The sequence below is a fragment of the Trichosurus vulpecula genome, chromosome 3, assembly GCF_011100635.1.
Source record: "Trichosurus vulpecula isolate mTriVul1 chromosome 3, mTriVul1.pri, whole genome shotgun sequence".
Lineage (NCBI taxonomy): Eukaryota > Metazoa > Chordata > Mammalia > Diprotodontia > Phalangeridae > Trichosurus > Trichosurus vulpecula.
In genome coordinates, this window is record NC_050575.1 from 313985007 (window position 1) to 313997643 (window position 12637).

General features: G+C 40.9%; 1 protein-coding gene across 1 annotated transcript in view; it reads left to right on the forward strand.

Annotated features, from left to right (window-relative positions):
* The first annotated feature begins 8965 nt into the window (after window positions 1-8965).
* ADD2 (adducin 2) overlaps window positions 8966-12637 on the forward strand; it is a 65935-nt gene continuing 62263 nt past the window's right edge. The window contains exons 1-2 of the mRNA XM_036752642.1: window positions 8966-9177; window positions 10556-10694. Coding sequence (XP_036608537.1) covers window positions 8995-9177; window positions 10556-10694 — 322 coding nt within the window. The 5' untranslated portion in view covers window positions 8966-8994. The remainder of the gene's footprint in view (window positions 9178-10555; window positions 10695-12637) is intronic.

Consider the following 12637-nt stretch of genomic DNA (forward strand, 5'->3'; position numbering starts at 1 on the left):
CTCTGCCACTACTACTTGTACGACCTTGGGAAAGCACCCTCACTTTTCTGTGACTTGGATTCTTCATCTGTTGGCCTAGATCACCTTTCTAGCTGTAAAGCTATGATCATATACTTTCTGTAAGCCTCAGTTTCTCTCACTATAAGATGCAACAGTAGGACTAGATCTTCTCTAAAATCCCTTCTATCCTAGACAGCCAGTTTATTTTTCACTGCATTTTCCAATGCATTTGAGAAATTTTGGCCCATCATCAGCTTCAATACATTCACCATGAACATTTTAGTTGATTAATATAAGTATTTTCCCTTTGCTTTTTTCCATTATTCAGTCTTTAAAGAGCAGGTTACATCTTAGCAAGTTTCATTGTTAAAATGGACAGTCACAAATTGGCATCAGTAATGACAGTAATAATAACAATGATAGCAGCTAGCATTTCTGTAGCACTTTAAAGGTTGTGAAGCGCTGTACTCACTTTATCCTCACAACAACCCTAGGAGGTGTGTGATAGAATTACCTCTATTTTCAGATGAGGAAACTGGGGCAGACAGAGCTCAAGTGACTTGCCCAGATTCACACAATGTCTAAGGCCAAATTTGGATTTGGGTCTACCTGACTCTAGGCCCAGCACTCCAACCACTGTGCCACCTTGCTTACTCAGGATCCTCATATCATGTTGCAGCAATCAGAGGCTTTAAGTATCTCACCCAGAGTGGCCAGATGAAGATTGCAATGATTTCTGCAAGTGAGGCAGACTGATGGGATGGCAGGCGAACTGGTTCGTGAGTTAAAAGACTAGAATTCAACTCCTTTTTCTTAGAGCTTCTAGTCGTGTGGCCTTGGACAGGTCAGTTCCCTCTATGTCCCTCTGCTTCCCCATCTGTAAAATGATGGGATTGGATGATCTCTAAGGATTCTAGGATTTTTTTTATCATTTCTGCTTAGAGCATTGAGCCGGGTGCACAACTGTAAAATGATGGGATTGGATGATCTCTAAGGATTCTAGGATTTTTTTATCATTTCTGCTTAGAGCATTGAGCCGGGTACACAACTGCATTTATTATGTTGTGTTATAGATCCAGCTCAGATTACAACGTATTAAAGGACCCATAGAGACAAAGTATTTGCCTCACCTCTTTGGTTGGCATCATGGAGGACAACTAGTATCTGCTATGACCCATGCCTTGAAACCCTTAAAAGGCATAAAAACTGGACTGGAGGGACCATAGGTCAGGGCAGGGAAATGATTCTGATATCCTCTTAAGTTCTGATATGTCATAGGAAGCCATTAGAGTGGACATTTGAGTGAGAGTAAAGAGTCTGAGTTCTTATCCTAGCTTAGTCTTGGGCTTGCTAAAAGTTCTTCTGCTTGGGTATTTATCTGGCTAGAGATAGCCTAAGTTCTGGTACTACTCTGATGCACCCAGCATGTGATGAGGATGAATGAGATTAGTGGAATGAATGACTTCCTTGGGGAAAAAGAAATGGCATGCAGGACATTTAGAAGTAGCTTCATAGAATCATAGAGTCTCAGAGTTAGAGGGACCTCAGAGGTCATTTAGGCAACCTGTATGTGATTGAAACAGTAACGCAATAAACACATCAATGATAATCGTGAATATGCCTATGTAGTTCTGTATCACAAAGTATGAAAGACTCTCCATAAAGAAGGTAAAAGAAATATAACATTCAGACACCAGAAAATCATATCCCATAACCAAATGTTCAGCTCCCACAGGCAGTCAGCCCACTTTATCATAACAGCAAGGAACTTAAAACACCATATCACAGCATGGAGCCTCCCCATTCCAAAACCTCTTTGACCCGCTGCTGGAGTCTTCCCCAAAACAAACTCACAGTACAGCTAAGTCACCCTGTTCAGTTCTAACAATCACGAGGGCAGCCATTAGTAGCCATAACATCTTTCTCTCTCTCAGCATTTTCTGTGACATAACTTCCTTTTCCTTCCAGGAAACTCCTTCCACCACATATTCTTAGGCTTCCTGTGATGTAAGCAGGTCACATGGCCTATTAATGGGTGGGAAAGATCTTCGAATCTAATTGTTACTACAATGACTAAAAATACCTGCTTAACTATTCCTAACAAGTGGTCAGCCTGACTCTGCCTGAAGACTTTCAGTGGTAGAAAACTCACTATTTTCTAGAAGCAATTAGTAAGTGCCTACTATGCACCAGGCATTCTGCCAAGCTCTGGAGATATAAAGAAAGGCTAAAACAGTCCCCGCCCTCAAGAATTTCACAATCTAAATGGGGAGACAATATGGAAACAACTATATATATATGTATATATGTACATATGCATATATATATATATATATATAGATGATAAATTGGAGATAATCTCAGAAGGAAGGTACTAGCTTTAAGGGAAATTGGGAAAGGCTTTTTGTAGAAGATAGGATTTTAGCTGACAAGCCAGGAGGTGGGGCAGCTAGGTAGCACAGTAAATAGAGCACCTGGCCTGGAGACAGGAAGACCTGAGTTCAAATCTGGCTTCAGATACTTACTAGCTTGTGACCCTTGGCAAATCATTCAACTTCTCTGCCTTAGTATCTTCAATAGTAAAATGTGGATAATAGTAGGACTTCCTTGTGAGGATCAAAAGATATATTTGTAAAGTGCTTAGCACGGTGCCTGCCATGTAGCAGACACTTTAATAAATCTTTCCCTCCTTCCTTCCTTTCTTCCTTCCTTCCTCCCTGCATCCCTCCATCTCTTCCTTCCTTCCTTCTTTCCTTCTTATTTTTCTTTCCTTTTCTTTCTTTCCTTCTTTTCTTCCTTCCTTCCTTCCTCTCTCCCATAATAAGTAGCAGATCTAGGGTTTGAACCCACCTCCTCTAATTACAAATCTGGCACTCTTTCCAGTGTGAGCCACCGTCCCCTCAAAGTCTTGACGATTCCTCCAATTCCTGTGAAATAAGTTAGGTTGGGACCTACTACTTGCCAGTGATATACAAAGCTATTCTTGAAAAAAAGTCCTTTTGCAGATTTAATGTAAAGGACCTACTTTTCAAAAGGATCTGGACATTTTACTTTCTTCAGCATAATTTAGTGGGCATCAAACTTGGTTCAGCAGAAAATTCCCTGAACTGAGAGTCCAAAGATCTGCACTCAGGCTGTACAACTTATACTAATGTGGGCTTGGGAAAGTCCCCTAACTTCTTTGGTCCTTCCTTTAGTCATTTGTGAAATACAGGGGCTGAGCAAGAAGATGCCTGTGTATCTTTCAAACTCCAACAATCCATTAGACACATACACACAAGTGCCTACATGTATACGTACATACACACAAATCCAGGCACTTAAGTGGTTCAGTGGATAGAGTGCTGGGTCTGGAGTCAGGAAGACTCATCTTCCTGTGTTCAAATCTGGCCTCAGACACTTCCTAGCTATGTGACCCTGGGCAAACCCTGTTTGCCTCAGTTTCCTCATCTGTAAAATAAACTGGAGAAGGATATGACAAACCACTCCAGTATCTTTGCCAGGAAAACCCCAAATGGGGTCATGGAGAATCAGACATGACTGAAAATGACTTTACAATAACATAGATAGGTAGATCCATAGATAGATCAATAGATAGGTGGAAACACTGGTTTTTGATAACCAGATCAGAACAACAGTGCCCCGCCCCCCCATGGCTCACATTATTCCGTTCCCTTCTCTGGCTTTTAGCTTTGCCTAGAGAGGAGGTTTTTGGAAGTGGGGGTAAGCCAGCATCTCAAGACTGGGTTTCTAGGCAACAGGGAGTGGAGCTGTTGCCAGGGGAGCAGGAGGCTGAGCGGGAAGTAATGCTGTGCTGGGAATAACAGTCAGAAGCAGAGAGGAAGCCATCCGATCAGGGCTGGCTCCCGGCAAAGTTGCAAAGGAGGGAACTTGGTCTCTGGTGCCCTCCCCTGGCTCCTTTCAGCACTCTGAGCAAATCACTTCTCTCTGGGTCGATTTCCCCTTCTCTAAAACAAGAGGGTTGGACTAGATGACCATTAAGGTCTCTTCTGGTTCTAAATCCTCTTCTTTTAGCAGCTCTTTACCATCTGGTGGTCCCCTTCACCTCCAAGGACACACTTGCCCCAAACCATGCCTTATTGCTCTCGCTTCCTTTCTCTCTATTTTTCTGCCTATGAAGACTGCTTTGTTCTGTTTATTATTCCTGCCAAGTTCTCTATCAGTTATCTGTTAAGTGAGTTGATCAAGGGATGCGTGTTAATGACCAATAGTAGCACAGCCCAGGAAGCTTAGTAAAGGGTGGAAAAGGTACCAGATTTGGAATGAGAAGATCTAGGTTTGAGTTCTGGCTTTGACACATAAGTTGGGGGAGATGTCATTATATCTTTCTGAACCTCAGTTTTCTCATCTCTAAAATGGGGGCCAAAATATTTATCCTCATAAGATTATTGGAAGGAGAATGCTTTATTACCTTAACTGTTACATAACTATGAGCTGTTTTGATTATCCTTGGCAGAGATATACATTTTAACAGGGGAAGGAACAGAACTCTTCATTTCAGATTCTCAGAAAAATAGAGGTAGGGAAGTATATTTTTCTAAGGGGTGCCTTTCTAGGGACCCTAAATCATTGTCATGTGGGTGGACCCATGTGTATAAAATAAATCCTGTGTCATATGATATGTGGCAAATGGTCTAGTATTGTAACTTGTCGCTTTAAAAAAAAGCCTGAGGCTCTTTCAGCCCAAAAATATCCCTACCATCGCTAAGACAATGGAGTGGGATTTGCCCACTCCTCCTATGATATATATCTCAAGCTGTGCCTCTGTGATTTCATTTCATTGCCTTCATTCTAGTCAACAGACTTTTTCTAGTCAGCCACCAAGTGCTGGGGACTGGGGGATACAAAAATGTGACACAAAGTCTTCTCTCAAGGAATTTACAGCCAAAGTGTTAGGACTAGGACATGTATATCAATGAATATGATGCCAAATTAAATGGAATAAGGTCAAAGGAAGTTTCCAGGACAAGTGCTCCAAGAAAAAAATTTTCTTATATGTGAAGTTATGCAAAACTTATTTTCCTATTAGCCATTTTTCAAAAGAAAACACACTCATACACAAAATCAAGAAAAATAAAGAAAGTGAAAAAATGCTTCACGCTGCACTCAGAGTTCATCAGTTTTCTCTCTGGAGGTGGGCAGCATTTTTCATCATGGGTCCTTTGAAATTGTCTGCTCTGAGAAAATTTGAGGAGAGAGAAAGATCTCTGAACTGGGACAGTAAGGGAAGAGTACATTAGGACTATCATCTCCTTATTCCTGGGTACTACAGCTCTCATGCAGCCAAAAATTGCCTAAGTTGTCTTGACTTCCATATTACATGGTTAACTCATATTGAGTTTACATTCCACTAACCCCCCTCCCTACTCCTTGATCTTTTTTTCCTGTATGGACTGCTGTCTAGCCCCGCCCCTTCATATTGTATCTTAGGAAGATGATTTTTGGAATTCAACATAAGATTTTACATTTATCCCTATTAATTTCATCTTTAATTTCAACTAGTGTTCTTGCCTGTCAAAATCTTTTTGAGTACTGACTGTCATCTGGTATGTTAGCTAAACCTCTCAGCTTCATGTAGAAAGTGATATTTGAGCTATGTTTTGAAAATTAAAAAAACAAAGGATTTTGAGAGGTAGAGATGAGATGGGAGTTCATTTCAAGCATGGGGGTCATCCAATGTAAAAGGCATAGAGATGGGAATGTCATATGAGGAACAGCAAGACAGCCAGTTTGGCTAGAACACAGAATGTGGGAAATGGAGTAATATATATAAGACTGGAAGTTAGTTTGGAACCAGGCTATGAAGAGCTTTAAGCCTCAATCAGAGGATCTTATGTTTGGATCTAGAGACATCAGGGAACCATTGGAGTTTACTGAGGATGGGAATGCTGTGGTCAAACCTGGACTTTAGGAAGATCACTTTGGCAGCTGTGTGGATGATATCTTGGAGAGGGGGAGAGAACTGAGACAAGGAGTTGATTTAGAAGGCTATTTCAATAGTCAAGACAAGAGGGGATAAGGGTCTGAAGTAGGGAGATATCTACATGACTAGGGGACTGCTACAAGATATGTTGTTGAGATAGAAATGCCAAAATTTGGCAACTAATTAGATATGTGAGATAGGGGAGAGTAAAGAATCAAGGATATACCGAGATTGAAAACTTAAGTGATTGTAAGGATAGTAAGAGACTCATTAATAAAATATAAATATATTATGGACTCATAAACTTATAGAATATTAGACAGCAACTATCCAACCACATTATTTTATAGATAAAAATGCTGAGGCTAGGACTGGGGAAGTGACTTCAGTCCTGTAGTAGAATCAATGTAATAGAATAATAGAGCTGGAGGTGCAGCCATACCCCTCTAGGGCATCTTAGGGTATTGGTCCACAGGGGGCATCTGGTCCCTAGCTGGAAGTCAATCTCCCCACCTAATTCCCAACATTTGAAACTTCCCCTACTCCCTATTGCAAATACCCTTTTTACTTTGTTTTTCTTTTCCAGGTATGCCTTTAAGATACCTTATATGTATACCTGATATATAGCATTTTACAATATACAAAATACAGTATTTCTTTATGTTTGTACATGCCCCACAACAACTTCTGGGACTTCATTAATACGAACTTCTTACAATCAGTCCCATCTGAAAGGGACTGGAAAGATCATCTTATCTAAGTATTTCCCAAATTAATTGTTCACAGAACACCTTAGGATTTGAAATAGATTGACAACTCATAAATACTGATCCAGGGGAGCCTGGGAGCACAGAATACATCCAAAAAAAGGAAATCGGGGAGCAAAATAGAAACTATTTGGATTATTTTCATACTGAACATGATCATGTATGATAAGTATTGTATATATGTGTGTGTATATATATGTACACACATTTTCATATTTAATGTGTTTATTAAGCCCACCCAGGCTCTAGCCCCTCCCTCACCCAGAGTGTATGGACATATACTCTCTGTGCTGACTTGATTACTATACTTTCATATAGGCAGGCTGAGGTTCTCAGAGAAAGATCACCACCACAAGGTAATACTTAAATGTTCTCAGTGTCATAGGGGTAACCCGCTGTATTATAATGAGAACATAACCCCCCTCCTGACCATGTTAGTTCTGGATCCCCCAGAAGTTTGGGTTCTATTTGGAGAAAACCATTCACTCATAATAATGATACTTTTAGATCTTAAATATAACAATTTACTTATAATAATAAGGCAAAAATACAATACCACAGGTACTTATATTAAAGCAATTGTTTAAATAATAAATACATCACAATACACACATAATCTTGGGTCAGATTCTCCCACAGATACATTAGGTATCTGTGGGGGAGAATGAGCAAACCCAGAAATCTGCCAAGGAGACACATGAATGAGAAAAATTAAGTACTCAAGGTAACTTACAACTCTGGAACTATAAACTTCAGTGACTTCTTTCTGACTCAGGAATTGTCCAAAAAGTTCCTTCACGAAATTAGCTTCTGAGTGGAACAGATGCTTCCACTGCTAGGCTCAGCTGATCTGCACTATGCTTGTCCAATATCTTAGTTTAGTTGGCATGACATCTCAGCCAAACCAACTGATCTGCTGGGTGACTTTTCTGATCCATTGGTTCCAAGCTGATCTTCTGCTCAGCTAAACTGGTTTCTCAATAGCAGCTATAGTATCCATCACTTGCAGGTTTAAGCTTAGCTGATGCAGTTCTGAAACCTGTCCTTTCATATTACTTCTCTCCCCTTGAATCCTCCCTATGAATGACCCCACCTTAGCTTGTGGTTGGTAACCAAATTCTCATCTGTTTATACTCAGATAAATTACATCAATCCCATAATAATATTACAGTTCCAGGGCTAATAAGGAAAATCATTCCTAGGCTTATGCTTTTGTGCCTTTCCTCATATACTTCTCCAGGCCCCCATTGTTAATAGATAGTACAGTTTGTGAGTCAGGTGTAGTTGACAAGAGAAGGTGATATCTAAAACAATTAGGCTATAACTATTCCCCTATAACTGATACATATAGATGAAATAGTCTCTACTCCCCATTGCATATATACTTTTTACATCTTTTTTCTCTTCCAATCTGCCTTTGATGATTTCTTATATATAGGTGTATAGTACTTTGCAACATACAAAACACAGTATCTCTTTTACATTTAATAGCAACGCTATGAGGTGAAGACAACAGATATTTTTTGAGCTTTAACAATATTTTATTTTTTCCAATTAAATGTAAAAACAATTTTTAACATTTGGTCTTTTCTTAAATTTTGAGTTCCAAATTTTCTCCCTCTCTCCTCTTCTCCTCCCTGAGATAGTAAGCAATCTGCTACAGATTATACATGTGTAATCATGCAAAATACATTTCCATGTTAGTCATTTTGTGGAAGAAAACTTGAACCAAAAAAAAAAAGAATAAAGAAAGTGAAAAATAGTAAGTTTCAGCCTGCATTCAGACTTCATCATTTCTTTCTCTGGAGGCAGACAGCATTTTTCATCATGAGTCCTTTGAGATGCCAGCAGATATTGTTAATTCTATTTTTCAGTTGAGAGATTGAGGTTCAGAGAGGTTGTGATTTACCCAAGACTGTGACTACCTGAGTCATTAAATGGAAGAACAAGGAGTTCAAACCAAGCCTTCTACCTCCAAGTCCAACATCTCTCCACGCTATCCTGCTGCCTTCAATGTTTACTTGAACCTCATTTTACTCATTTACAAATGCCAGCAAGGCACCTAGAAGGATTTGTCCTGGACTATAATTTGAAAGGCCTTAGCCTCATATCTCCCTAAGAATGACCATGCTTCCAGCTCAAATCTGAGGAAAGAGACTGATGGATACCTGTGACTCCTTTGCCTTTAGGGATCAGTTGCAGAATACAGACTCCACTAATCTTAATTCTTATCCTCCTTCCTGCTTGTAGGACCCTGAGAGTGAGATTCAGACTATCAGGAAAATGAGTGAAGAGAGTGCCACTGAGGCTACCTCCCCGCCTCCTCCCCAGGGACAGCGCTACTTTGACCGATTCTCAGAAGATGACCCTGAATATATGCGCCTTCGAAACATGGCAGCTGACCTCCGGCAGGATTTCAACATGATGGAGCAGAAGAAGAGGGTCACCATGATCCTTCAGAGCCCTGTAAGTGGGATCTCTTTTGGGGCCAAGGGGCAGATTGAGCTGGACATGTGTGTAAAGACTAAGGGGAAGGGAAAGGGCTAATTCTTGGGTTTTCTTTCTTATTTGGAAGTTTATGTTTTTTAAATCCTTGTTTAAATTTGTAAATAGAACATCGTTCATCCAGAGAAGGTGAAAATTTATGCCCAGTAATCAGGAGTCTAATAAAAGATAATAAGCTCCCAGAGCACTGAAGATCCATAAGCAGAGGCTGCTAAGCTACTTCCTGAGGTTGTTGTAGAAGGGATTCTTATTCTCGTAAGGGTTGGACTTGATAAGTGTCTGCCAACCCAGAGATTCTGTGATTCTGTTAACTTGAACTTCTGTTTCTGTATCCTTACAATCAGCGAGCTAGGGATTGTGGGCCAGAATACTAGGAGAAGTGGAGAGACGTAAGTTAACCCTTTACGCTTCCACAGTAGCAGCCCAGAACCCTGATGAATCTCTGAGAATAGAAACTTTGGCCAGAGAGTTAGAACAGTAAGTAGCCTGGGAAACAAGAGCCCCAAATGTGATGTCTTGATTATGACCTCAGTCTGAACAACCAGATTAAACTTGGATCTGACAGCTCACCTAGTCCAGGTCCTCATTTTATGGTTGATGAAATTGAAACCCAGAAAGGTAAAGCCATGAGTATGGTTAATTAAGAAAATATATTCCTACTTTGGGAGGAAAAAAAAGGTATTCTTTATTATGAGCTAATGATCTTTCAGGTTACCTGGATGCTATTCCAGTACAGTAGCAAGAGTATTGAATTTGGAGTCGTGAGGCCTGGATTCAAATCTTAACCTTGCTACCAATAAGATATTAGGCAAAAAGTTGTCACACTTTCCTAGCCTCTGTTTCCTTATCTGTAAAATGAAAAGATTGAACTAAAAGATCTCTGCAGTCTCTTTCAGCTCTCAATTCCACTCCTGTACATGTGTAAGACCATTAACGCTCTGTGTAACTCTGGATCAGTATGTAACTTCTTGGGGTCAAGGACCTAACTCAGAGCGGTGAATCTGAGTCATAGAGCAGGGTAGCACTGTGTCCTTGGGGTCTTCTCATTGTGACCTGACTAGAGCAATCAATTCCGTTGTGTTCTAGAAACACAATGAATTGATCCCAGGGAGCCCAGAAAGGTCAGACAGACTAGGGTCTGGCTGACTAAGGTACTCCCTACTGTTTTCTTGTACTCCTCAAAAAAAAAAAGTGGGGCTGGGTCCTTTAGCCATCATCCCAGGCCCCTTGGCTGAGGGTCGGGACATAGGAGGGAGGGTCAAAAGGGGTGGAATTCTGGGGAACTTGAATAATTTGTGAAAGAGGCAGCCAGTATGGGAGCCGCGGGGTCCTTCTTCAGTCTTTCAGGGAGGAGCTGGAGAGCCTTATCCAAGAGCAGATGAAGAAAGGAAACAACTCTTCCAACATCTGGGCCCTGCGGCAGATCGCGGATTTCATGGCCAGCACCTCCCATGCTGTCTTTCCAACTTCTCCCATCAGTACGTGGGCAGAGGGAAGCTGGGGGCAGGGGATGAAGGAGAGGATGGGGAGCGCAGAGGCGGCAGCTGTTGCCAGGTTACCAAACTGGGTGAGGCTGGGCTAATAGGCCCGGTGGGAATTGCAACCTCAGAGCTATTATCCCTTTGCTCTGTGGCTGCTGCTGAGATGCCTGCTGCATAATTTTCCCTATTTAATCTAGGGGTGGGTGGATCCAAGGAAGGGACCCAAGGGAAAGGTGTCATGCATGCCGGTTATAACGCTGACGTTGAGGAAACAAGGAATTCACATACATGATGGGAGCTTTCATGAAGGACCTTGCTAACGTGAAGGTTTTACTATATCTTAAATATGGTTATACTCACTTGACATTATGGTATTCAGGTCTACTTGGAAATGCTGAGGATTGGGAATCAATTCAATGTTTTATTTTATTCTAGCCTTATTAATAAGGAATAATGTCTCTTATTTTTGATGAGGAAGGAGAGGAGGCAAATGACCAGTCCTTCTGCCCAGTTTTTTAGGGCAGTCACACTGTTGTCTCCTCTATCATCAACTTTGTTAAGTCAGCCTTTTACCCAGTGAGCTCAGGAACAATTCAACTTGATTTCACGTCTGACCGTTTGTCGGGTAGATCTGGTTGGGTTTGGGTTAGACTAGATGGCCTTGAGGTCCCAAGATTTTGTGATCTGTAAATAGGTGTAAATCCAGACTAGTTATTTGTTTCACCAAACCTTCCTCCCCACCCCTCTTTTTAAAATCTACCTCCAAAGACTAAGCATTATGAATCCTATGACAGGGATAGGGGTCTGGACCTCTGAGTATATTGATACAGAGCACTTCCTAGTGAGGAAATCTCTCTACCATTGCAGGTTGGCATCTTCTCTGCAACTCCTAGTCATAGAGTTGCCTAGAGTACTGAGAAAGTAGGTAACTTGCCCAGGGCCACACAGCCTATATGTACCAGAGGGAGGACTTGAACCCAGGTTTTCTTGCTTCTCAGTCTGGCTTTCTATCTACTCTACAATGCTGAGTCAAATAACAATATTTATTTGTGTATATTTTATAGATGATTATTTTGTATATACTCATGTGTACATGTTATCTTACCCTATAGTATATAAGATACCTGAGATCAAAGACTATCTGTTTTATGTCTTTGTATCCCCAGCACCTAACACATTGCATGGTATATATTAGATGATTAACAAATGTTTGTTGATTGGTAATAACCCACATTTATATATTTAATGATTGCAAAGCCCTACAAATGTTTATAATTATTACACCCATTTTACGGAAGATGGAGCAGAGGCACCGAGAGGTTAAAGTGACTGGCCCAGTTGTTAGCGTCAAGGTCTTCTGGCTCCATGACCATCATGTATTGTTATTGTCCTTCCTTTAACAGACTGTCTTCTTTTGCTTGACAGACCAACCCCAGTGGACAGTGCTAAACAGAGAGTATGAGCTAAGACTTAGTACAATAGACTAGGAGTCAAGAATTCCAGGTTATTGATTTGACTTGAGGGTAAGTTACTTAACTTCCTCTGAGCTTCACTTTCTTCAACATTTCTGACAAAATAAATTATCTACAGGAAGAGCTCTAAAGGGACAGGATTATTAAGAAATTGGTATAATTTCCAAGGAGGGGGAGCATGGAGTAGTAGATGGAGAACTGGCTTTCAAGCCCAGAGGGCCTCATTTTAGGTACAACCTCTGACCCAGGCTGGGTCTACGATACTGGGAAAGTTATTTAATTTCTCTGTGCTCAAGTCTAGGCAGTTAGTTGCAGAAATTGTCTCGACCTGCATTGGTAAAGGGAGTTTCCTCATCAAGGATTTCCCCATACCAATAAAATCACAGGACATATCCCTATCCCATTGCTCATAACCCACGTAAAGTCTATACTACTGGAGTGTTAGGAAGAGTTTTGACTCTGGGAAGG